Raw genomic sequence first — 24,915 nt, forward strand, 5'->3', positions numbered from 1 at the left:
AACCCGGGCCCAGTGAGGCCAGTGTAATCACCCTCGTTTTCCAGATAGGGACATAGAGGCCAGACGAGAGGCTTACCGGGACCCAGATGGCTCAGCTGGCCTGGGACCCTGGGCCTCACCTCCGGTGCTATATTTTCCTAAGAGCCCCCACTCCCACCCTGCTCAGGAGAGCTGGGGACAGGGGTCCAGGGAGACTCCCCAGGTGAACAACAACACAGATGTGCAGGGCTGCTGGGGACATTTATTTCTGACAGGGACAGGCCTAATTTTGGGCTAAGGACACTCTCCCCTCACCCTCACTTGGAAACACTCTCTTCCAGGGCTCCAGAAGCTTTCGGGCATGCTCCCAGCCCGGGATCTGCAGCCTGGACCAGGGAGGAGGCCAAGGGGCAGGTGCGGACCCCTCATGAGGCCCCCACGGCTGGGGGGTCAGTCACGTGGTGGGTGTTGTATCTTCTCACGCAAGTCGACTGCTCTGGGCCCGAAATGGGAGCGCTCCTGCAGGTGTCATGACTTTGGGGAGGGGAGAGAAGATGAGTGTAGGGCCTGATCCAAGTACTACAGCTACTGCCCATGGCTTGGAGCTCGAGGCATAGGAGCATTGGGGAAACTGAGGTTCCACTGGCCGGGCTGGATTAACCTAAGGGAACCGGGCTATTCCTCTAAACCTCACAAATCCAGCTGTGCCCTCCCAGCCCCCACACTCTCCTCTACTCCCCGCACCCCAGGGTCTGCCCTGTCTCCCCTCATCAAGAGCCGCCACTGGCTCCCTCTGGCCTTCAGGACACAGCCCTTTTCCTCAGCTGGGAGTCATGACCCCCACCCCCCACCCTTTGCTTGGCTGCCAGAAACCCTCCTGCCCCAGACCCTCCCCCCTCCCTCCTAGAACTGCTCCCCCCTTCCCCAAATCCCACCCAGAGACCAGGTTTCCCCTTTTCTCTAGGAAGCCCTGTGGGCACCCCTGTCCACCAGGCCCCAGCATGCGAGTTCTGAATGAAGTTTTGAGGCAAAGCTCAGCACTTCAACTGAAAGCAATTCTCCGCCTCGGTGTCTCCCATCTGGAGTGTCTGCGGTGAGCCCCCTACTCGCAATTCCAGCTGTTGCCGCCAGGGGGCGAGGGGTGCCGCTCAGAGAGCGAGGACACGCCCAGGCCACCACCGTCCCACACCGGCAATTGGTCGGCAGAAAGGGACAAAGGAGGGAGGGGTTCATGCATACACACACGCACACACACACGCACACGAACACACACTCACAAGCCCTACTGGCTTCTGGGTAGAGAGGACGAGGAGGATAAGAGGTGGTCTGGGTCAGAGACCCCACCCTTCCCAGGGGGCCCAGACCCTGGCCACTTACCAGGTGTAGATAAGCAGAGCAAGGAGGGCAGTGAAAAGGACAGCCAGCAAGACCGACAAAATGGCAATGATGACCACGGTGCCCGCGCTTTGGGGTCCTGGGACAGCCTGTAGTGCCTTGGCTGAGAGGTGTGAGGGGGTCCCCCAGGCAGGTGGGGGGTTGGGGGGGGGAGGGAAGAGAGTTCTGACCCAGAAGGGGGACTTGGAACAGCCTCCAGACCAACTATCCCTGCCCCAGCTGGGGGAGGGGCACCTGCAGACAGCAGGATGGTAATGGTGTCTCTGATGGGGGGCTGGTCCATTCTCCCCAGCCCAGCCCGACCTCAGGAGCCCCCCAGGCCCCAGCCCCCCAGCCCCAGTGTTTGACCTGCTCGTTTGGCCCCGTACCTTGCTGCAGGCGGGTCTCGCTGGACCATTCTGTCTCAGCCACAGGTCCCCTGTCACTCATCACCAGGAACTTCACTCTGAGAAGGAGACCCAGGATTGGGGGTGGGGGTCCCCGGAACCTGAAACCCTCTGGCCCCGGCACCTGTCTGACCTCTTGACTCCCGGGTACTGGGAGGTTGGGGAATTGGGGACTGGGCCTGAAAGCCAGCCTTAGAACCCACCAGAAGGGGTTCCAATTCCAGCTGTGTAGCCTTGGGCGCATCCCTCACCCTCTCTGGGCCTCAACATCCTCACTTAGGAAATGTGTGTGGAATGCACTAGCCCCCCAGCACCCCACATCAGTGAATCAAGCCCTGAGTGAGGGGACACAGGGCTGGGGACAGTTTGTGGATGGGAAAACACCCACAGGGGTGAGATGGCCCATGGGGGTAGGGGCTCAAATGGGGGGGCCCTCTGCCCAAGAAAGAAGGGAGAATTCACCAAGGCGTCCCTGGTCCCTGCCCCCTGCCCACCCCCACCCCCCCCAGCAGAAACCCAGGCACTCAGCTCGGAGCTGCCCCAGGCTCAGGTTTGGGCACAGGCAGGAGCTCACCGATAGGGGCCCGGGCCCGGCAGGGGGTGGTTACAGCCTCTCGTCTTAGGGGAGCAGCGGGTATCATTGCCAACGCGTAGGACCCGGAGCTGGTTGCCAGGCTGGTTGCCCGGGTAGAGCAACCGGTTGGCCATCAGCGTGAGATAGTAGCCCCTCTGGCTGAAGTCAGCCGGGACTGGGATGTCCTCCACCCTCTGTGGGGCAGCGAAGTTCTGGGTGGCTGAGGGTAGCCACAGGTCAGATGGTGGGGGCCGCGAGGGCAGGGCCCCACCCCATCCCACCTGGCCAGACAGCCCTCACGCCTCATCCCCTGCAGACCAGCCTCCCCTCCCCCCACAGCCGCTGCTCCACCCAGGCCTCCTGCCCATTTCACAGAGGGAACACCCAGGCCTGCCCCTGCAGCACCCACCGTTGCTGTGGGCCACCACCAGCCAGATGGTGTCCAAGTCGGAGATGTTGAGGCGACTGAACTGGCCCCTTGGCTGCTCCAGCGTGAAGGTAGACTGGGTGAGTGTCCCTGCCAGGGTGGGGCTGGAGAGCTGGGGCACGTAGCTGATGCGCTCTGGGGTGGGGGGGGGGGGGGGACGGACAGACAGAAGGGCTCAACAGGACAACCAAGCCCCCACAGCCCAGTCTGAAGTGGGAGTCATGGTCCTGGAAGCCCCAGTCTGAAGGGGGAGGCACAGACTTGATCTGGGGACCCCAATCTGAGGGAGGAGTGGAGGCTCTTCCTGGAAGCTCCAGTCAGGCATTAATCAGGAGGGTCTGCCCGTGGGGCATGGGCCGGTGACCGAGTCCGGCCCTGCCTCCTGCCTACTAGGGGTAGGAACTGTGGGAGGTCAGGAGGGAGGCCCTGCCCCACCTGAGTCACTGGGGTCTCCGCGGTGGGCAGGGCCTGGGGAAGGCATAGAGACACAGGAGACCCCTTCCCCCGCCGCATACACAATTCTGAAGAAGATGTCTTAGGCCTTGTTGGGGCGAGACTCAGATTTAAGGGAGCCTGAGCCTGAGCCCAAACCTTAGACGGGACTCTTGACAGTGACCTTGAGCTCCGGCACTCTCTGGGCCTCAGTTTACCTGCCTCTCAAGTCCCTCAGCTCCACCCAGATGGTCCAGGTTGGTTTGCTTGAGAAGAGGAATGAGGAAGGTCCCCAGCAAGACCCCAGGCCCAGACGTGCCCCTCCCGGAGGTGTCCTGGCTGAGAGCACGGGACGTCCTCTCTTCCTGGCCCAGGGCTGCGCCACCTGCCAGCCCACCCTGGGCACCTGGCCCTCTGGATCTTGTGCCCTAACCCCCCACCCCCACCCTCCTGCTTCAGCCTCGCTGGGGAAGGGTGGGGACAGGAAAGGACAAGAACCCTGGGCCCCCATGTCAGAGATGGGGGCGCGACGGACTCAGGACCCAGGGCAAGTAATGTGGCCACGTCCAGCCTTGCTGCCCAGAAGGCTCCCGAGGACAGTGCCCCTTCTCTCTGCAGTCCCCAGTCCTGGAGGGCAGCAGAAAGGGGAGGCTGGCTTTCACGCAAGTCTCCAGAGCCCTCTCCCTCTTTTTGTTCAGTTCCCCTCAGCAGGATTCATGTCCATCCCATTCGGCTCCTGAGGTTCAGGACTAGACTCTTCCTTCCTCAGAGCCCCCGCTCCTGTCTCCGAGGCCCAGTGCACACTGCATACAGCAGGTACTTAATGTCCACTTAACGAGGGAGGAGTGGAGCAGCCGAGATGGGGCGCTGCATCTCTAAGCCCCTCTAGTGTAAGAGCCCACAGTGACCAGTGCCTGCAGCCCCCCGGGAGAGCTTCCTTCCTTCCGGGAGTTGCCCTTGCAGACTTGTTTAAACCCTCCTCGGGGACAGAAGGAGGGGAGGTGGTTGCTGAGAACAGGATGGGAGCTCAGGAGGCATGGGGATGAGAACCCTAAAGAGAGGGAGGAAGCATTGCTCACTCCCTCGTCTTGGGTGTGGGGACAGGTGTCTGTCTGTGACCCCTTTGGTGGGCCATCTCCCCTGACCCACCCAGGACCCAGTCCCCAGACTTGGGGCTTGGGAAGCAGCTGGGGAGGTGGGGTCTGTCCTCCTGAAGCCGGAGGCACGGTGCCCCGTCCCCCTTCACTCACCCAGGCCTGTCCCCTGCTGGAGGCAGGTCAACAGCAGCCACAGTGGCACCGGCAGCCGATACTGTCCCCCACCGAGCCCCATGGCCAGGCCAAGTGTCTGACCGTCCGTCTGTCTGCAGCGTCCCAGAGCTTCCGCTGTGCTGTCTGCCGGGGGACTGGAGAGCTTGCCTCCGGTACCTCCTGAAGCTCCTCCCAGGTGCCCCCTCTTCCCAAACAACTGGTCGGACAGGTTTGGGGGCAGAATCCACTGGCCCTACGGATTTGGCATCCCAGGGAGGGGTCTGAAGAGAACAATCAGGCACCGCTGCCTGGACAAGCCCGTGGATGCTCCCACCCCCCACTCCAGGAGGCCCTGGCCAGGGAGGGGCCAAGGAAGGCGGTGGTAGCTCCGGGGTCCCCATGGCCCCCGTGACAGTCCTGCCTACCTGGCACCTGGGGCCCCCCACAGTCACCCTGTGCTGAAGGGAGTTACCCTCATTTTCTAGTCGGAAGGAGCATGGAGCCGAAGGGGCTTGTCCAAGATCACCGGCCGGGTGGGGCATAGCCTGGATTAGCCGGTCACACCCAAAGGCAAGTTTAGGGCACTCCCTGCTGTCCCCCTGCAGCCTGGGCCCTGGAGGGGGGAGCTCCCCGACATCGCCCTGCCTCCTCTCCTTATCCAGCTGCATCCGGCCGGAGCCACCCTCCTAAAACTCAGACTCCTTCGGGGACAAGGAAACAACTTTTAGAAAACAACTTTTAAAAAAATTATAAATATTCTCTGGTTATTATGATGCATTTACATGCTATTTGATTGCCAGCCCACGTACACTATTATTCCCCCCCACCAAAAGGACTTAAACTGTGCCAACTGTTTATGACAGTGACCTCCAAAAGGGGTAAATACTCCTGCCAACTATGGAACTGCCTGGAAGGCTTTTCGTGACCAACTCTTTACCGGGACATGTTGGCAGAGAGTTTCAGATTTTTCAAGATTGGAAATCACTGTATTTCCTTCATGATTGACTCGGCCCCAAGGGAACTGGGGGCCGAAGCCAGAACAAAAGCTCAGGGAAATCACCGGATTCTACTCCTGAAATCATTAGCGCTGTATGCTAACTAACTTGGATGCAAATTTAAAAGTAAGTAAGTAAATAAATAAATGGGGAAAAAAAACCCAAAAATAAAATTAAAAAAAAAAAAACAACAAAGCTCAGGGAAGGGAAATGAGGTCAGGGGGAGTCTGGGGGTATGCGTTGGGGGAGCCTCCTCCGGGAGGACCCTGCTACCTTGCAGTACCCAGAAGCCTCCTGTCCTACCTACCTCAGGGGCCAGTACTATTAGACATGTGCTCTGGTCGGGCTTGGTGCCCCCCCAAATGCTCCCCTAACACCCTCTCCCCCTGGCACGCGTCTCCATTTTCCAATCACTGTAATGTCATGCGCTGTCACCTCAAGGGCATCCTTGCACACACCTGTGCCCTGCTCCTGCTGACAGCCCGTGGAGGCGGGCACTGGCCCTCCCGTACCCGCGGGGTGTGGAGGGGAGAAGGGTGGGGGCCAACCAGAGGGTCTGGGCTTTCTTTAACTCCCCAGCTTTTTTTTTTTTTTTAAGAGAGAGAGAGCGAGCGGAAGGGAGATAGGCAGAGGGAGAGAGAGAGAATCTTAAGCAGGCGCCACGCCCAGCACAGAATCCGACGAGGGGATCCATCCCATGACCCTGGGATCGTGACCTGAGCAAAAATTAAGAGTCAGACGCTCAACCGGCTGAGCCCTCCGGGCGCCCCTCCCCAGCTCTTTATTATAGAAATGGTCACACCTTTAGGACAGTTGAAAATATATAGTACAGTGAATGCCCATTCATAGAGCCTCCACCCACATTCACAACTGTGAGCGTTTGGCTGTATTTGCCCTCCACCTTCTCCCTCCCAGATATACGAGTATATATACGCTATGTTACTCTCTATGTACCTCTGTACCTTTACATACTTATTGTGTATATAATATATATACTTATATATAATAAGTTCTCTCTTCCTTTTTTTTTTTTTTTTTGAGAGAAAGAGAGAGAGAGTGTGCAAGTATGAGCAGGGGAGGGGCAGAGGGAGAGAGAATCTCAAGCAGGCTCCATGTCCTGTGCAGAGCCCAATGTGGGGCTCAAGCCCATGACTCCGGGATCATGACCTGAGCCGAAATCAAGAGTCAGATGCTTAACTGACTGAGCCACCCAGATGCCCCTTCTCTCTCTCTCTCTCTCTCTTTTTGTTTTTTATGAAGCTCTATGCTCATGGGGCTTGAACTCATGACCCTGAGATCAGGACTTGCACGTTCCCACCCAGTGAGTCAGTTAAGTGCCCCAACATGTTTTCATATATTACGTATTTTTATACAATACATATTAATAAATATACGTATTTACTTTTTTTCTCCTCTACCTTTGAAAGGCGTTGAGAGCGAACATCACAACAGGTGGAGAGCTCGCTTCTTTCTGAAGACACGTTCCTGCTCATCGACTCATCTCCACAGCTCCTCTAGAAGTGAGTAGGGCAGGCATTATGACTAATCTCATTACACAGACGAGAAAACAGAGCCCAACCTTCCTGCAGTGGCCTCTCGAGCTGGAGATCGGCCCCAGGTTGGTCATACTCAGGACTCTCTCCCTGTGGATCTGTGTGGCATTGGGGGCCGGCGGGAACACTGATGTTTCCTGTCTCAGTTCGTGGCCCACGCTGATTACTGCTCTGCACAAGGCCCTGAGTTTACTTTTGTATTTTCCCTCTTTGTGCCTGCGTCCCTCTGTCTCCTGCCCCCACCCCCAGGACCCCCACTGTCCTCGGTTTGCTGTGTGTCCAGGATCACTTACCTGTGTCTGCCGTGAGATATACTGTGGTCCGGTACCCGGCATGAGGCCCCTAAAGGGTATCTTTGTTCCCTCAAAGTGCGCCACAGTAGTAAAGACAAAAATAGTGTTTTTGTTTTTCATAACAAGCCCCTTTCTTTAAAAAAATAATTTATTTTACTTATTTTGACAGAGAGAGAGAGCACAGCAGGGGCAGAGGGAGAGGGAGAGGGAGAGAGAGAATCCCAAGTAGGCTCTGCACTGTCAGCACAGAGCCCGATGTGAGGTTCGAACTCATGAACTGTGAGATCATGACCTAAACCGAAATCAAGAGTAGGACGCTTAACCCACTGAGCTACCCAGGCACCCCAATAACAAGCCCCTTTCCACCTGAGTTTATGTTAATGAGGTGACATTTGGAAGGCCCCTAGATAACCCCAGGATGGGCACTGGTGGCCAAGGACGCCAGCACGAAGAGAGGATTGGAATTTTCTGCCCCATCCCCCCTACTTCCCCAGTGGCCAGTGGCTTAATCAATTATTCCTACATCAAGCCTCCATAAAAACCCCAAAACTGAAAAATACTGAAAAAAAAAATCAGTCCTTTCCCTTTGTTGTCATATACCACAGACATAGGCAATTCTCAGTGTCCCCTCTCAGCTTGACCCAGGACAAGCTCCCATAATGTACCAGCGGTATCCACACCCACAGCCCACTTGGGGTGCCGTTGGCTTAGTTTGTCCTGCCAAGGACAAGGTACGAGGGCTCCTCCCCAGACTCACCGGCCTCCGGGGGTTCTCCCCAGTCCTGCAAGATTCATCGTGGGGCTGCTGCAGGTGACAGGCTCAGCCAGGCTGGGGGATGCTCTCTGATGTTGGTCGGTGAGCTGATGGCCGGCCCCCACTCGCGCACAACTGGATATCACCAGGGGAAGCAGCTCCCAGCAGTGTGTCACTATGTGGCAGAAATGATGATAGTGACAAGGAGGACTGGGGCAGATCCAAGGCCAGAGACACCACCTCCACCCACTGCCATTTTTCTAGCCTGGGTCAGCCCCGGGACTTTGGCACAAGCTCAAGGAGGGAAGAAAAGCCACACAAAGTGATCACTATGGGACCCACAGAGAGTGGACACCAGGAAGCAGAGTTGCTATGATTCAGAAAACAAAGAAGTCTGATGCATCCTATATCTCAAAGGTTACAGACATTCATGCCTGATTCGTGTGTGTGTGTGTGTGTGTGTGTGTGTGTGTGTGTGTGTGTTCAGGTCAGCTCCTGGACTTCCTGATTCATTTCTTGGACCAATCTTCTTTTTTTTTTAATTATTTTTTATTAAATTAAAAAAATGTTTATTTATTGAGACAGAGAGACATTGCGTGAGCGTGGCAGGGGTTGAGAGAGGAAGACACAGAATCTGAAGTAGATTCTAGGCTCTGAACTGTCAGCACAGAGCCTGATGCAAGGCTTGAACTCGTGAACCGCAGGATCACGACCTGAGCTGCAGTCGGACACTTAACTGAGCCACCCAGGCGCCCCTCTTGGACCAATCTTCTATTTGGGTATCAGTATCAGGCCATTTTAGTCTTTGTAACTTTGCCCTACGTTCTACTCGACCACAGTACTAACTGGCTGTACCGTTATTTGACGAATGCTTCTTCTCTTCGTTAACAGTGACTCCTGGAGTGCAGTGATTGGGTCTGTTTGGTTCCCCCACTGTGTTCCCATTGCTGAGCCCAGGGTCCAGCACAATATCTGTGCTCAGTAATTATTTTGACTGCTAATATGGCCACCTCCCTGTTCCATGGATCTGGCCGGGTGGCCAGCGGTTACCATCTTGTTTTACAGCATCAGTCTGACAACTAGAATGTTGTGGCTTCTGGGTAGAGGCCAGCTTCTCTGTTGGATCCGCTCTTCCTGGTCCAGATGTCCCCAGCTCCAGTGAGTCCCTGTGTGAAGGGAAGGGGCCCACGATGCCCAGAGGGACTGGGTGGGGCCCATGCCAAGCCCCAGGGAACAGTCTATTCCCAAGGACCTACCTTGCCTTGTACCTTTGGGGTGACTCATGTGATGAGGTGTGGCTTCCACCCGCCCCCAAACGCAGGGCCACCAGAGAAATTCTCCCAAAGGCCCACCCCAGCCCCATGTCCCCAGGCAGGGCCCCAGCTCCATGGCAACCATCACAGCCTGTCCCGAGGAGAGGCTCGGGCACCTCCAGGGGCAGCCTGGGACTTTGTGCAGGGAGGGGAAGTACGGGTGACCCAGTCCCCTCCCCCTGCACCAGCTTAGCCTAGGGGCCACTCACCGAATGCTGACAGAGACCCAGTGGTGCTAATCCCAAGGGGGACAGACGCCCACGGTTCATTGAGCCCACCCTGGTCCTTAATCTTTCCACGGCACAGTGATCCAGCCCCTTCCAGTTCTGCTGGTTCATCCCTCGAGACAGGCAGCTCACCACTTCCCTGGTCTAGTGATAGCATCGGACACCTGGAATCATAAAGCAGAAAGCTCTTTCAATAGGGGGGTGCCTCCTTTGAGTGAAATTGCACAACTTTGGGGCCAAGAGGCAAGCAAGCCTGGCTCACTCTTGATCCACCGAAGCCTGGGGTAGGTGGGCTTAAATCTCCCCCCACGGGACACAGGGCTGCTGGAGGTCAGGAAACTGAGGCCTTTTTACTTTCTATGTCCAGTGCAGCTGCCACACTGTTTATTGAAGGGCTACTGTGTGCCAGGACCCCTGCGGGCACAGGTCATGGGCAGAAGCTCTAGAGGAGAATTGTGGGTTGGGAAAAGAGTGGGTACTTTATTTTTATTTTATTAAAATATTTTTTTAAATGTTTATTTTTGAGAGAGACAGAGACAGAGTGTGAGAAGCGGAGGGGCGGAGGGAGAGAGAAACAGAGAGAGAGAGAGAGAGAATCTGAAGCAGGCTCCAGGCTCTGAGCTGTCAGCACTGAGCCCAACGCAGGGCTCAAACTCACAAACCGTGAGATCGTGACCTGAGCCAGAATCAAGAGCCAGACACTCAACTGACTGAGCCACCCAGGCGCTCCAGGGTGGGTAATTTATTCACTGATCCCCCCAATAGGCCGTCAGAGAGCCCAGCAGCTCTGCCCGCAGAGGACCCCACTTGAAGAGGCACCCGGAGATGTCTGATGAGCTGAGCCCCCTCAGCCCCCAAACCCTCCCGCCCACCCCTCCTCACCCCAGCCCATGGCACCCTCTACCCTGGGGGCTCTCCCACTGCCCCAGCCCCATGGAGTTGGGGCTCAGACAAGGACAGGGTTCCAGTCACAGGGATCGGAGGGCAAAGTTGAGCCTGGAGATTCCATTAAAAACATGCGGTGGAGGGGCTTTGGGCCACCTCCACTGGGTGGGGAGGGGAGCAGAGGGACCAGGGCTGGGGACCAGGAGGGAGAGGCCAGGATGACTAATGAGGCATTCCTCTCTGTCCCTCCGGGAGAAAAGTCACGGAGAAGAGTGGTTGTCAAGGGCAACACATTCTTTTCCTGTGGGTAACTCTAGCTTGTGTCATCCACAGGGAGTGGGGTTTGGGGGAGGCCGGGACTGGAGGGTCTGAGCCGGGAAGCTTGGAGGTCTTTGCTCATTTTACAGAGGGAAACTGAGGCCAGGGGAGGAGGGCGGGGTTGCCTGGTGGGGCAAACGAGGTATAAAGGAGAATGCCAGGCTCCCGTCTCGCTCCTGGGGCTCTCTCTCAGGAGTCAGGGGTGTCCAGGCTAGGACAGGTGCGGGGGATGGTAGGGGAGGACGAGGACACGGCTGTAGTGGCCTCTGGCTTCTGTATGGGGAGGGAAGGGGAAGGCCACCCAGAGAGCTGGGTCGGGGGTTGTGAGCAGATCCTGGCCTACACCCATCCAAGTCCATTATGAAGGCCTCGGCCTGCCCAGTGCACCCCCCAAGCCCCGTCCTACTTCTGAGCCTCTATGCACAAAAGCCTCTGCTCACCTGTTGGCTGGACGTTAAACGTCTCCCCCTGACCCCTACTCCGTGCGCTCCAGCTCCGTGACTACTCCTGCCCACTCTGCTGTAATGGTGGGTGGATTAGCCTACTCGGCGGCCACAGCAAAAAGCCACAGATCAGGGTGCTTAAGCATCATCAAAAACAAAACAAAACAAAACAAAAAAACAAGCATCATCAGGGTGCCTGGCTGGCTCAGTCATTAGAACACGCGATTCTTGGGGCTTTGGGTGGCTCAGTTAAGCATCCGACTTCGGCTCCAGTCATGATCTCGTGGTCTGTGAGTTCGAGCCCCGCGTCAGGCTCTGTGCTGACAGCTCGGAGCCTGGAGCCTGCTTCAGATTCCGTGTCTCCCTCTCTCTCTGCCCCTTCCCTGCTTGCACTCTGTCTCTGTCTCTCTCAAAAATAAATAGACATTAAAAAAGAAAAAAAAAAGTAACATGTGATTCTTGGATCTGGGGGTCGTGATGTCAAGCCGCATAGAGCCTACTTAAAAACAAAAACAAAAACCAAGCATCTATTTTGTCACAGTTCTGGAGGCTGGAAGTCAAGATCAAGTCCACTTGGTTGGTTTCTTCTGAGACCTCTGTCCTTGGCGGGCGGACGGCTGTCCTCTGGTCACGTGGTCTTCCCTCTGCGCTGCATCCCTGGTGACTGCTTGTCCTAATCTTTTATAAAGACACCAGTCAGACTGGATTGCACCCCACCCTAAAGGCCTTACTTGATTACCTCTTTAACTGAATTCCATCTTAAAGACCCCATCTCCAGATACCCTACATTCCGAGGCACTAAGGGTTAGGGCTTCAACATGCGAATTTTGAGAGACACAATTCCATCCCACCCACAATTCCCCTGTGGGTGGGACACTCTCTAAGGACAGGGACGGGATCTGAGGCCTCTGTAAGGACCGGAGGGTCTCTGGGCCGGGCCGGGCCGGGCCCCAGGTGTGTTGTCCTACCCCGAAGTGGGTGCCCGGCAACGGCCCCCTCCTCCCGCTCCCCTTGGAAGAGCGGGTGGGGGGAGGCAGGCCGCAGAGTGAGGGGTGAGGGCTGTGTCCCTATGCTTCTGTTTCATGGGGACCCCCGCCCAAGAACATGGTGCCTTCCGCCTCAGGCCAGGCAGCTTCCAGGGCTGCTGGGGGCAGGGACAGAGAGGGCTCCAGGGAGCCAGTGGGCTGGGCTGCCAGGGGTCAGCTGCCCAGCCGCGTGGCCAGGAGCTGGCTGTGCCCGGTCTGTGCTCCAGGCCTTCCTACGGACAGCGGGGAGGGACGAGCCCCCAAAGCTTTCTTGTGTCCCCATCCTGGGGAGGGGGGAGGGGTCTCTGGGGCGGTGGCAAAGAAAGGTCAAAGTGACAGCTCTTCCTCTGGAATAACAAAAGGTATCTCAGAGAAAAATAGAAAAAGTCATTAATTGAACATCTACACATCAGACCCCTTGAACCATCGCATCTCCCTGCCCCTCACAGCAGCCCTGGGTGACGAGAATGACTGACCCATTGTACAGACGTGAACACTAAGGCTCGCAGGCGAGGTGTAACAAGTCCAAGGGCTCGACCCTGGAGAGGTCCTTGCTCTTCCCCACACTGGCCCTGGGGGTCTTCCTAGAAGGCAGACAGTCACAGAGCCCAGCAAAGCTCTGAATTTAGTGAAACTGGGCCCAGCCACCTTCCGGAGGGATAGATGGCTGCCATTCTGACTGTCTAGCTCCTGCCACACCCTTCTTATGGCTGGGACATTGCCTTCCTGCTACGTGCACTCCCAGAGCCAGCACTGGCCACAGGACGTCTTCGTGAGAATCACACAAAGGTGTCCCTTCTCAAGGACGCGGCCCCTCACCCACAGCAGGTACGACACTGCACAGGCCCACTTCTGCTGGGGGCTTGAGTCTGCGCTCCTACTGTAGCTGCAGGAGAGTGTGACTTTCCAGCCTCCCATGCAGCTAGGGTGCCCACCAGTCATGCACCCACACCAGACAAAGAAGTGACTACCATGCCCAGCTTCCAGAGGCAACCAGGCCAGAAGCTCGCATGGTGGGACCCAAGGAATGCAGCTTTGTTCTGCACTGGGATTCCTGATGTGGTCTCCAGCCCTGGCTCTCAGAGCTCCAGGGGCTTCCTAAGCTCTTCTAGAACATTCCTTCCCCACCGGGCTCACCAAAGTTGGTTCCTTGTTCCAGTTGCTTCCTAGTCCCAGTGTTCCACTGTTTGCGGCTGAGAGCACACTGGGGTGGGGGTTCCCGGGCCCTGTGGAGCCTGAGCCCCGCCGCCGACCGTTTCCTGGGTGTGTGAGAGAGACTCCACTTCTGGGCAGAATGCAGTTCTGCCCAGTTAAAAACGATTAAGAAGTGATTCAGCCAAATGAGAGGAGCAGTGAGTGACAGAACCCATGACAGACAAACATCAGGACTCCTGTTTTCTTTTCCCCAAAAAATGACACCAGTCACAAAGGACCATGTTTCTAGGAAATGTTCAGGAAGTAGACAAGCGGTTGCCAGGGACGAAGAGAGGCTACTGCCTCATGGGCACAGGGTGTCTTTTAGGATGATTACAATATTCTGAAGTTGGAAGTACTGATGATGAGTGGACAGGTCTACGAATATGCCAGAATTCAGCAAACTGAACACTGTAAGTAGGTATATCGCATGGTATTTGAATTCTATCTCAATGAAGCTGATTATTTTTTTAAGTTTATTTATGTATTCCGAGAGAGAGAAAGAGAGAGAGAGAGAGGGCAGGGGAGGGGCGGAGAGGGAATCCCAAGCAGACTCCATGCTGTCAGCACAGAGCCCGACGTGGGGCTCACACTCACAAACCGGGAGATCATGACCTGAGCCGAAATCAAGAATCTGACACTTAACCGACTGAGCCACCCAGGTGCCCCTGAAGCTGATATTTTTTTTAAAAAAGAACGTGAACATATCTTTGCCTTTTATAAGGCAGTCAGTCAACAAATGTTCATTAAGCACCCACGGGGAGTCAGGCACTGTGTTAGTTCCAGGGGCACCTTGGTGAGCAAATCAGACATGGTCCCTGCCCTCCTGGAGTTCACAGTTTAGTGGGAGAGATGCAAAAGTCACCCTTTTTAATGCCTAACTACAAAATGGAAAACGTGCTGAGAAGAGAAAGAAGAGGGCTCCAGGAGAGCTGAAGGGTCAGAAAGGGCTTCCCTGCAGAAGCCACACTGGAGCTGATGAACGATCTAGAGGAGCGAGGTGGAGAAATGTCTTACACTGAGGTGGGAAAGCAAGTGCAAAGGCCCTGTGGCAGCAGGGCTAACCAGGGACCTGTGTGGCCAGAACACAGGGAATAAGGGATGGATCAATGGGGCCTCAAAACTGAGATGGTGAATCTAGACTCTGGTCTTGCAGCAGGAAGTGACTGCAAGTTGGGAGCAAAGGTGAACACCATCAGGTTCACAATCTGGTCCCTCTGGATACTGAGAGGAGGGCTGTGGGGGTCAGGAACGCTGCTAGAGGCAGGAGGGGGCTGGCTGGGGGTTGCAGGGACAACGGGCAAGAATAGGTGGTTCAGAGGCACAGACGAAGTGAACCCAGGGGGTGCGAGAGAGTGCTCAGTGCCCCCCCCCCGCTTGGTTTCCACCTGCTGTCATCCTGATCCTTTCGATTTCTGGTCTGATGAGTCATCTGAGAGTCATCACCCCCACAACTGCTGCTGTTTTTTTCTTTTTAACAATGAACTTGTTTTTTGCCACTGAGCCATTACCTTACACGCCAACGGATTTGGAGGCCCTCTGTCAAATATAGCCCTGGGGAAAAATTTTAAACGCTATTTAATAAAAGATGCACCATCACATGGCTGTCACTACAGGCTCTACTCAAGGCTGTCACGATCTGGCCCGTGCAGAGCTGGGGTCCGGCTGGTAACCCTCTGGAGCGTGACTCTGGGGCAGAATGCCCCGACATGCTTCCTCAGGGCCTGTGCTGGCCATGACCAATCCTGCCGCCCTTTCTCCAAGTGGCTTCTTGGAGACCCTGGCGTGCTGGTCACCACAGCCCTGGGCCAGAACACCCCCAGTCTGGCGGAGTCACAGGGTGGCCTCCCCCTGACCCAGGACAGGCTCGTAAAATATTAACGACTTGTTAACGTTCTTCTGAATGCACCCATCTGCTAAGATGGTGTCCCCAGAACCCCCTTTTCCAGAAGTCTGCTCTGAAGCAAGCTGGGGGACGGAACCACTTTCAGAACATAAAGCGCCTCCATTTTCCAGTCACACACCCCACTCCACCCCCATCAGAAACCCGAGCATGGCCTCTCCTGGGGCATCTCTCTCATCTATGAAGTCCCAGTTCCTTGGGTCACCTCCTGAATATTCTGGAATCCACCTCCTCCTCTCCAACTCCCTTTGTCTGCCCTGGTTCAGGCCTGGTTCCATTTGCCTGGAAGACCAGGCCAGTCCCCCTTGCTCTGGCCTCCTGTCTCCTAGTCCCTGCTGCCAGCCCCCCGGGGCACCATTTGTGCCATCGAGGGGGAGACTGTTCACTGGTCTCCCTGACTCTCTTGCTCTCTCTTTCTCCCTCCCTCCCCTCCTACTTGACTCACTTCCATGTGCCCCTAAAGACTCCTCTCAGAAGTCACCCTTGGGAAGCCCCCTTGACCTCGGGTGGGGTCACCCCCCCCCCCACTCCCACAGCCACGCTTCACCTACTGTGCTGTAGTGTCTGTTTTGGGCCCGTCTTCACAGTCAAGCCCTACATGGTCGGATGGGGCAAGCACAGCTCCTCACAGGGCTCCGGGGTGCCCTGCACACACACAGGGGACATCACTGGGGCTGTACCTGGGATCAGCACAGGTTCCGGCGCTAAGAATAAGCCACAAGAGGGCCCTGGGACACACAGGAGCTCAGGGCAATTCTTGCTGCTGCCTGATCTTCCGGCCCTGAGCCGGTTCGTTCATGTTTTCACTCAGCCAACACCAGTGGAACCCTTTTCCTCCTCGCCATACCCGAGCTGGGTGTCTGGGCCCAGAGGGCCTCTCCATCTGGTGCTGGAGCCAGGCCTGGACAGGACAGCGCGAGACAGGCGCTGTTGGACACAGCTGGTGAGGGTGGGAGGCACTTGGAACGCTTAGAGGCCAAGAGGGACCTAGGTTCCACAGCAGCAGCATTTCAAAAGCGGCTGCCCAAAGCGGCTGGCTCCCATGGCCAGATGTCACCCAGGACACAGGAGCCTGAGCTCCTGACTGCATTTGAATCGGCTTCTGCCTGCACCTGGAGGTATTACAGCCGAAGGGGCTGCAAGTAGGATGGAGGATAAACCACTAGGGACCAGGGCTTCATGGGTTTTGAAAGCAAAACCTCCCTGAAGTGTTTGCCTGGGAGACAGTACTGCTAAATCCGCGGAAGCTGCATTAGCGGTGGCCTCTTGGCCCTGAAATGCAAGGATGAGTTTCCCTGGGGCCCATTAGGAGATGGGGCACCTCGAAAATGCAGTTAGGGCTGTGCGTCAAAAGGACAGGCTCGGGGCAGACCCCAGGGCGGAAGGGGTGAAACGGGGCTGGGCCCCGGGCGCAGATGCCCCTTTCCCCACACCAGCGAGGGCACCGCTAGGGGGACGGAGACCGCGTTTATTCACCTCTGAGGAGGGCGGGTACACATGGGTCACGGCCGGGCGCCGTGCAGGGGCGGGGGGGGGGGGGGGGGGGGGGGGCCTGCATGCTGGGAGCCGCGGTCCCACCGGATAAGATGGGAGATGCCCGGGGACAAGAGGGGCGTGGTGGTGGTGGGAGGGGCGGCAGTGGGCAGAGCGTGGAGGACAAGTCGCCCAGCCTCAGTTTCTCCATCTAGAAAATGGTGGCGGTTGTGTGGACTGGACGGCCCTCAAGCGAGTGCGTGACTGCTCATCCCTCTGGCTTGACCCAGATGAGGTCTGGAGCCCTGACCTCCAGAAAGTGGCGACGGCTCCTCAGCATCAGGTCACCGCTGGAAACTGCCAGTCAATTGCCTCAGGCGGGTCTGTGAATACGAGTGCGCGTGCGCGGGGCCGGACGGCTGCGGCGCACCGGCGCCACCGTGTGGCCAAAGCTGGACCCACCGGCCCTGCGAGAAGTCGGACGCTAGGGGGAAGTCTAAAGAGTGTACTGCCTGATGGTGGGGGGCTCCGGGGCCTCAGAGAGCCCATTGGGGTGAGCATCTAAGGAGCTTGAACCCGAGGGTATGTGACAATCTGACAGCCCTAACAGTAACAGGTCACATCTGGACACGTGGTCATCTCAGGTCCAGAGTGGTGAGTGAGCTCCCCAAGTTCAGGACTGGTTCCTCCTGAGGCTCCATGTCTAACACTGGCAGTGGCATACAGCAGGTGCTTAATAAATGTTGGTGGAGCGAGAATGAGTAAGCCATCTGTGTGTGCAATAGGGTTGGAAGTGGTGGAATCAGTGCTCAGACGGCCACAATGTGCCTCTACACTCTGAACTTCTGGCCACCCTCAGAAAGTACCCCTGCCCGGGGAACAATGGAGGTGCCTCTGAAGGCTTCACTGCAGCCCCAGCCACTGGAAGGTGGGACAGAGAGACAGAGGGAGGCTCGGACTTCATGCACCCAGTGATGGGCCTGGCCCAGTCCCCTGCACAGGGCAGAGCAAGGCCCCCCACTGGGCCCCTCCTGGAGCCTGGAAGCTTCTGGTCAGTGTGGCCTCTCCACACTACCTCTCACAGAGGTAGGGTTGGAAGTGGGGCCTGCATGCTGGCCTGACCATGACCCTCCCCCCAGACGTGATGCAACTTCAGTTGCCTGGAGGGCAGAATGGAAAAGGCAAAGGCAGGGCTGCAGGTGGTGGGACATCGGGCGGGTGGGGAGGTGCAATGGGGGAGGGGCATGTGGGCGCAGGAGCTGGGAATGCGCACTGCGTAGGTGGCCCCCAACTTCCCAGGGCCCCGCCCCAGCCCCTTCCACCAGGCTAGGGGCTGAGGCTGGGGAGGGGGTCCAGGCCAGGCTCATAGCCCACGGGCAGGGTGGCGGCCTCAGTGGGTGGGATGTGGTGGGTCATGTAGCGCTTCCCCTTGAAGGAGCCAATCCGCAGCTGCTCCGGGACATCCTCCGGCCACCACAGGCTGGAGCTGGATGGGGAGAGGAGACCAGACTGGGTCCCTGCTGTGGGGAGCCATCTGCCAAGTCAGGGCCTCCTCCCGCAGCCTCTCCCTTTCCTTCCTTCCAGAACCTGCTTCTGGCCCACCTCCTCCAGGTGGTTGCCCTGAATACCCTGGTTTCAGTTCACTGAAGCCTCCTTGGAGAGAAAACACGGCCGGGAGGAGTAAGGCCAGGGCCAAGGACACGCTGAAGGACAGGGCAGAGCGAGGTGGCCCTTCTCTGAACCTGTCTTCAGAGGAGCCTCTGGCCCACCTCCCTGCTGTCCAGGCGAGAGATACTCAGGGCGGAAATTTCCCGCACACCCCTGGAAGGGGAACCGCCAACTCAGCCGCAGTGTTCCTGGAGGGCTTTCAGGTGCTGGGACCAGTGAGAGGGAAGGGGCTCTGGGTGGAAGAGGGGCCCAGGGGGATGTCAGCACTCACAAGCGCACGGTGGACGCAGCCAGGAAGGCCAGGAGCAGGAGGCCGGCCAGAGAGGAGAGGATGGAGGCGATGACAATCATGTCACCGCTTCGCCGCCCTGGCCACGTGTCGATAGAGCCTGGGGCCTTCCCTGCACACAGCGTACGCTCAGAGGCTGCCCCTCCAGCCCAGGGCGGTCACTTCCCCCTCCAGACTCACGCTCAAGGCCTGACTGCCTCGAGTCCCAAGACAGCCCCTTGAGCCCACCCCATTTGTCCAAACCAGCGGGGCATCAGTGCCTTCCCAGGCCCAGACCACCCACCACTGCTCCAGCCTTTTTTCTTAGTCTCACTTTCTAGGCTGTTCTTGCCAACACGCCCACCCCACTGCACTGCCCACAGTGGGCAGAACTGCGGCCGACCTCAGGACCAACCGGGTGGCCGCCTCGTTTCCTGGAGCGTGGCATTCAAGGCCTTCAGATGACAAGACCCTCCACCCCCAGCCAACACCCAGCCTCTACAGCCAGTCTCCCAGGTGTCCCTCACCCCGGGGCACTGGCCTTCCTACATGCAGTTTCCTCGGCCTGGTCCATCACCAGCCCTTTAGGGCCCCGCTGAGGGAAGTCTCCCAGAACCTGCGGCCCTGACTCTGACCCCAGCCTCTTGGTGCCCTGGCCCTTCTCCACCTGGCAGTGCTTGGCCCAGGGCTGGCTCCCCATTGGAGGGGAAGACTGTTTCTGCCCACAACTGGGCTGGGACCTGGGCACCCGAGGTTGTGTTGATGTGGATGGACACAGCTGGTGTCTCTGCCAGTGAGGCTGACCCAGTGCCTCCTCGCCCCCAGCATGAGGTTCTTTTCGGGGGATGGGCTGGACTTGGAGACTTCCTCCAGGCCCCCAGTCTCATGGCAGCAGGGGGAGGGGCCGGCTAAGCAGGACCACTGGGCAGAGGGTGACTAGTCCACAGGGGCAGACTGGAGCCAGAGCACGCCCCGCCCCCCTACGCTACCTTGGTGGAGAGTAATGGGGTCGGACCACCTGGTCTCGGCCTGGGGTGAGCCGCTGGCGTCCATCAGGAGGAACTTCACCCTGGGGAGAGGAGAAGGAGTGGGGCTCAGAGCCTCAACTGCCCTGGGCCCGGTGACCAAAGCAGCCAAGCCCCAGGCACTTCTGGGCCGGGCTCTTGTAGGGCCTGTCAGGGCCAGCCATGGCCTGGTCCTGCTCTGAGAACCCCCCCCCAAGACCTCTCTGGCCACAGTGACCTCTGCCAGCAGCCCCAGTCCACCTGAGCCGTTACTCTCCAGACTCCCCATCAGGTTTAGGGGGCCCCCATCACTGTCCCATACAGAGTGCCTCAGGGAGTCAGATGGGGCTGGGGGCCCCGGGCCTCGTAGAGAACAGCTGGCCAAGTGACATCTAGAAAACCATAGAAGTCTCCCCAGTAGGGTCAGGTACCCTAAGCAAAAGCCCAGGGAGGAGAGGGGTGTTCAAGAGCCTGGGATCACAAGGAGAGGCAGGCTGAGACCCGAGGGCACCAGAGGCCATGCAGAGGAGCTCAGGTTGTATCTTTGTGCCAGGTGGGGGGCTTGGCAGATGTCTGAGCATGGAGGGGCCCAGGCAGGCTGGCGTGGAGGGCAGCCAGCTCTGGTGGCTGCTAGGAACAGGGGCAGGAGGTTAAGATGAGGCTGAGCCAGGAAGTGGGCATTGGGGGAGGTAGGAAGGCGGTTCTGTCAGGGCCGGGCCGGGGAGAGGGCAGAGGGAGGCGGTTAACGGAGGTGCCGGTCCAGCCCACACCAAGCCCCACCTTCCCTGCACCCCATGCTGGTTCTCTCAGCTGGACTTAGTCTCCCTGAGGACACCTGGTCCTGTCCTGTGGCCCAGGCGGTCCTCATCTGGACACCTGCTCTCTCACTCTGGCTCCCCCCGTGACCCTGACAAGCCCTTGGTGCCCTGTGCCTCGGTTTCTTCACCTGTAAAAGTGAGCAGTAGGCTTATTTCCTGTTCCCCTGTCTTGTACCCACTGATTGGGTCTGGACTCAGCCCTGGGCTCAGATTCCTACCAGATCTACCCCGGGGCTCGTGGCTGCAGCCCGGCAGCTCCCCACCCCTGACCCTGGGCCTGAGACCCCACCCTGCCCCCACAAGCCCTGTGGTGCCCACTTCCTCGTGGGCAGTTCTCCTGGAAAGGCCACATTCTGCCTGCCCCCCAGCTTGGATGAGCGTTGCTCCCTGACCTCCCCCCCCCAAGGCTTGTGAAGGGGAGGAGCCTGCCGCCAGGATGGGGCCCTGGGGAGAGGCTAGGGAGGGCAGCCCTGTTCCCCCAGACCCCTTCTCCCCCAGTACAGGCCCTGTCCCAGGGTCCAGGCAGAATGACTCACCTGTAAGGTCCAGGGCTGGGGAGGGGGGTGTTGCAGAAGGGTGGCTCACGGAGGTCAGCAAGGCAGCCAGGGTCATTGCCCACCCGAAGCAGGGGGATGCCCCTGCCGCCCCGCACGGGGTCCTCACAGGGCAGCTGGTCCAGGGACAGGGGCAGCGTCATATAGTGGCCATCGGTCAGCAGCCGTGGGAAGGCTGGGATCTCAGCCAGCGTCTGTGGGTTCCGGAAGTCCCTGGAGGCTGTAGGAGAAAGGGACAGACGGATGGGGCTAGAGGGCATAGCCCCAGGCTGGGTCTGAGGCCTCCCACCCTGGCTGTCAATGCCTTCGGGCCCAGAGGCTCCCTCCAGACACAAATCAGGTCACTTTGTTACCCTCCCGGAGCCCCCCAGGATAAAGCCCCACGCCCAGTCTGCCTCCCTGCAGCTCTCCTCAGCCCCAGACCCGCACCATGACGCACCGTTGCTGAAGGCCACCACCAGCCAGATGGTGTTGGCAACAGTGGCATGCCCATCCAGGACACAGCGTGGCTGCTCCAGGGAGAACGTGGTGGCTGTGACCTTCCCTTCCAGGTCCCAGGCTGTTATCTGCGGCGTGTAGGGGATCAGCTCTGTAGTCACACAGATAAGCATGAGCGTCCTGGGGCCTGCCTTCCCTGGGGCTGCCTTTCCCAGTTGGAGGGGTGGGCTCCCAGGGTCTGTGAATTCATCCCAGGATCCCCACTCACCCAGGCTCATACAGGGCGGGGGCCAGACCAGCGCCCCCATGAGGAGGAGAGACAGCAATGGGCCAGGCTGCCTCTGGGAGAGCCCCATGATGGCTGCCCAAGCCAGGGCTTCTTCCACATCCACAGCCCAGGGCGATGTGGCCACCTCCTGCTGCACCCCCTCCCCCAACACCTTGACCCTGGAGGAGCTGGTTAGTCAGGCTTCCAGGCCGGCCGAGGACTGGAAAGACCTGAAAATGTAAATGCACCCCACCCCTCCCACTGGCCCAGCCTACCATGAGGAGGGAGCTAGGCAGGGCTGCAGGGTGGGGCCGGCCAGTGCCAGGCCCCACTGCCGGGAGGGAGGCGGATGCCACCGGCCCCCCAGATGCCAGCCAGGAGGCCAGAGACTCCCATGTCTGAACAGGGGTCCCACCCAGCCTCCCAGCCCTGGAGAGGACCCAGTCTCTGGAAACATGGGCTCAGGGCCACATGCCTGAGATTCCCACACCCCGGGTGCCAGGAGCCTCCCTCTGGCCTTCCATCCCCACCCAGGGAGTGGAGAACAGGGCAGAGGTCCCGACCTGTCCAGCTCCAGCCCCACCACAGCCCCCCTGGTCCTGCTGCCATCTCTGCGCCCTGCCCTCCCTCCACAAGGCCACATTCTTGTCTGAAGGAAGAATCTGGAGCCAGACGAAGGACCTCTGACAGCTGACAAGCCTCCACTTACTTTACTCCCTTTGGCTCTATTTTTTTTTAATTAAGACATAATTCAAAAGAAGATAGAATTCACACAGTATAAAATTCATCCTTTTAAAGCATACAGCTCAGTGGGTTTTCACAAGGTTGTGCAAGCATCACCCAGGTCAGCACATTTGCAACACCCCAAGAGGACAGTCTGTACCCATTGAAAGTCACTCCCCATTCCCGGCTCCCCTGGCAACCTCGCACCCGCTCTCTGCCTCTACAGACTTGCCTGTGCCGGACATTTCACAGCAACGGAATCACACACGTGGCATCTTGCGTCTGGTTTCTGTCACCTAGCATCCTGTTGTCCAGGTTCGTCCACGCAATAGCACGAGGCGGGAGTTCGTTTTTCTCAGGGCTGCGGAACTTTCATCCCACCGGATGGAAACCAGGCATTTTATTCACCGGCTCCTCCGCTGACACCCATTCCCGCTGTTTGGCTTCTGTAAGTAAGGCTGTCATGCGCGCTCATGCCCAAGTTTTGTGTGGACCTGTTTTCCGTTCTCGGATACACACCTGGGGTGGAATTGCTGAGTCACAGGGTAACTGCTTTTTTTTTTTTTTTTTTTTTTTTAATATTTTATTTGTAAGTAATCTCTACACCTGATGTGGGGCTCGAACTCGCGACCCCGAGATCTAGCATTGCATGCTTTGCCAACTGGGCGAGCCAAGTGCCACAAGACACTCAAACTTTTAGATGGAAGAAAATGCTGTAATATATAATACACTCAGCTTTAAACCAACACATCATGAAATAGAACTTAATTTTTTTTCTTATGGAGAAAAGGACCTCAAGGAGGCAAAAGTATCCCTGGCCCACTCAGGATGTGCCACCCTCCCCGCCAGGGCCCTGCAGCCCCAGGCCCCAATCACCGCCCCCAGGCAGACAGCAAGCTGGGGTATTTGATGTTCCTAAGAGGGCTGGGAAGAATTAGGACTTCAAGGATGACGTCAAACCAATCCTGGCCCAATTCCAGCCCCGGCTCTACGCCCTACTATGAGCCTGCGACCTGGGGCGGGTCACTGCATCCATGACCGTTTCCTCATCCGTAACAGGGAAGACAGCAGCACCAGCCACATGTGAGTGGCGCTTTACTGCGGGAGTGAACAGGACGGTGGGCCTGGCGGAGCTGCTGGACCGCACACGGCGAGAACTAGAGTCGGGGATGGGGAAGCAGCAAGGTCAGTGCTCGGGCTCTTGGGCCCTCTCTGCGGCCTCAGTTTCGTCACTGGGGAAAATGCGCGTCGGACGGGCAGCGTGTGAGCTCCCTCCTGCCCTGATGCAGCAGGGCACGTATGTGTGTGCTGCCTTCTCACATCAGAACACACACACACACAACCTCTCCACCAAAAACACACCAGGGCCTGCTGACTTTGGCTATAGGGCATTTATTGCAAACAGAACATCTGAGGTATGAGAAGCTGACCCAGAACCCACGCCTGCCCTGGCTACGATGGGGGACGGGGCAGTCTCGCCTCACCCCACGCCAGGCCCCCGGCACTACGGCCCCGAAGCAGCCCGCCAGTGGCAGAGGGCCCCACGCACTGAGGTAGCTGCATCTTAAGCCCCCACAAGTACAACTCCCTGGGCCTGCCTGATTCGCCTGTAGATCTGGGCCTGGAGGGGAGGATGGGGGCAAAAGGCGGGCCCCCACAAACCTCGCAGCCTCTGAGGAAAGGCACCTTCCCGCCTGCCCATCCCGGGGCAGCCCAGCCGGCAGCAGGGGGAGAGGGCAGCTGGCTGCCAGAGGCAGGCGCGGCAGGGCGGGGATGGGGCCGGCCAGGCCCGGGGCTCACTGCTGCTCCAGGCAGTCCTCGGTCACCCCCTGGGCGGCCAGCTCGGCCAGCACATTCTGCAGGTAGTTGGGGTCGGGGTAGCCATGGCCTGTCACATTGCGGTCCATCTCTGTCTTGTGGTGGATCTCGTTCCACACCACTGTGTCGGTCTCTCCCGTGGTGCTGGATGTCCCTACCGTGAAGATCAGTCGCCTCTTCCAGGCCACTTTCAGCAGCTCCAGGACCTGCCCTCGAGGAAAGGGTGGAGGGGAAAGGAGGGAGGGCCTGGTGAACAAGTGTAAACCTGGGCACGGGTTTTTCACTCTGGAGCGGTGGGTGGCCAGGTGACAGGGTGAGAGCATCTGCGGCTCCCCCTCCTTCCCTGGTCTGATCTCCCCAGCAGTGAGGGCCAGTACGGCAGGAGCAGCCACCCACCAAATGCCAGCTGCGGGGTGGGGCACACTGAGGGACGAGGCTCTCTGTCCCTTTGGCCTTTACTGCGAGCCACTGGCAGGCTGAGGTTGGGCCGCTCTCCCAAGTGATCACATCCACAGTTCCGGGCCGGGGCCCCATCTG

At 58.2% G+C, this 24,915-nt stretch overlaps 3 protein-coding genes across 16 annotated transcripts in view; all 3 read right to left on the minus strand.

The window, feature by feature from the left end:
• Positions 1-221: 221 nt before the first annotated feature.
• Positions 222-16,654, minus strand: LOC147572955 (uroplakin-3b-like protein 1). 11 transcript variants are annotated; one of them, XM_086692023.1, is made up of 12 exons: positions 13,011-13,835; positions 11,222-12,952; positions 9,561-9,742; positions 9,089-9,204; positions 8,042-8,213; positions 7,285-7,417; positions 6,841-6,952; positions 2,744-2,896; positions 2,335-2,554; positions 1,743-1,819; positions 1,357-1,477; positions 222-513 (listed from the first exon to the last, which is right to left on the minus strand). In XM_086692023.1, exons 5-12 carry the CDS (start codon positions 8,077-8,079, stop codon positions 405-407), a joined length of 963 nt encoding a protein of 320 aa, XP_086548149.1. In that variant the 5' UTR covers positions 8,080-8,213; positions 9,089-9,204; positions 9,561-9,742; positions 11,222-12,952; positions 13,011-13,835; the 3' UTR covers positions 222-404. The 11 variants fall into 11 exon arrangements, with proteins under 11 accessions (XP_086548149.1, XP_086548147.1, XP_086548144.1 ...); XM_086692021.1 differs by having other exon boundaries at positions 8,894-9,204; XM_086692018.1 differs by lacking the exons at positions 9,089-9,204; positions 13,011-13,835 and adding an exon at positions 15,898-16,654 and having other exon boundaries at positions 11,222-11,902.
• Positions 16,655-16,796: 142 nt separating this feature from the next.
• Positions 16,797-23,076, minus strand: UPK3B (uroplakin 3B). Of its 2 annotated transcripts, none has more exons than XM_086692028.1 (6): positions 22,793-23,076; positions 21,571-21,720; positions 21,114-21,351; positions 19,745-19,824; positions 18,759-18,888; positions 16,797-18,305 (listed from the first exon to the last, which is right to left on the minus strand). In XM_086692028.1, the coding sequence occupies exons 1-6, from the start codon at positions 22,803-22,805 to the stop codon at positions 18,146-18,148; spliced, it is 771 nt and encodes a 256-aa protein (XP_086548154.1). In that variant the 5' UTR covers positions 22,806-23,076; the 3' UTR covers positions 16,797-18,145. The 2 variants fall into 2 exon arrangements, with proteins under 2 accessions (XP_086548154.1, XP_025779160.1); XM_025923375.2 differs by lacking the exon at positions 22,793-23,076 and adding an exon at positions 21,838-22,069.
• Positions 23,077-23,932: 856 nt separating this feature from the next.
• The window catches only part of DTX2 (deltex E3 ubiquitin ligase 2), a 36,651-nt gene continuing 35,668 nt past the window's right edge, over positions 23,933-24,915 (minus strand). For all 3 annotated transcript variants that reach the window (XM_025923328.2, XM_025923327.2, XM_086692015.1), the window contains one exon: positions 23,933-24,584. In XM_025923328.2, the coding sequence (XP_025779113.1) occupies positions 24,357-24,584 (228 nt within the window). In that variant the 3' untranslated portion in view covers positions 23,933-24,356. The remainder of the gene's footprint in view (positions 24,585-24,915) is intronic.

The sequence above is a fragment of the Puma concolor genome, chromosome E3 (assembly GCF_028749965.1).
Source record: "Puma concolor isolate L17-30 chromosome E3, mPumCon1.1.hap2, whole genome shotgun sequence".
Taxonomy (NCBI): Eukaryota; Metazoa; Chordata; class Mammalia; order Carnivora; family Felidae; genus Puma; species Puma concolor.

Bases quoted from the DNA above. Each gene is read 5' to 3' on its own strand.
- UPK3B (XM_025923375.2), bottom strand. From the start codon at position 21,925: ATGGGGCTCTCCCAGAGGCAGCCTGGCCCATTGCTGTCTCTCCTCCTC. The intron at 21,352-21,570 runs GTGCGTCATGGT...TTTCTCCTACAG, and splicing joins GGTGGTGGCCTTCAGCAACG to CCTCCAGGGACTTCCGGAAC. The intron at 19,825-21,113 runs GTGAGTCATTCT...TCCTCTCCCCAG, and splicing joins CCCAGCCCTGGACCTTACAG to GGTGAAGTTCCTCCTGATGG.
- LOC147572955 (XM_086692018.1), bottom strand. From the start codon at position 9,735: ATGCTATCACTAGACCAGGGAAGTGGTGAGCTGCCTGTCTCGAGGGAT. The intron at 7,418-8,041 runs GTGAGTCTGGGG...ATTTTTTTAAAG, and splicing joins GGGAGAACCCCCGGAGGCCG to AAAGGGGCTTGTTATGAAAA. The intron at 2,555-2,743 runs GTGGGTGCTGCA...GGCTACCCTCAG, and splicing joins GGTGGTGGCCCACAGCAACG to CCACCCAGAACTTCGCTGCC.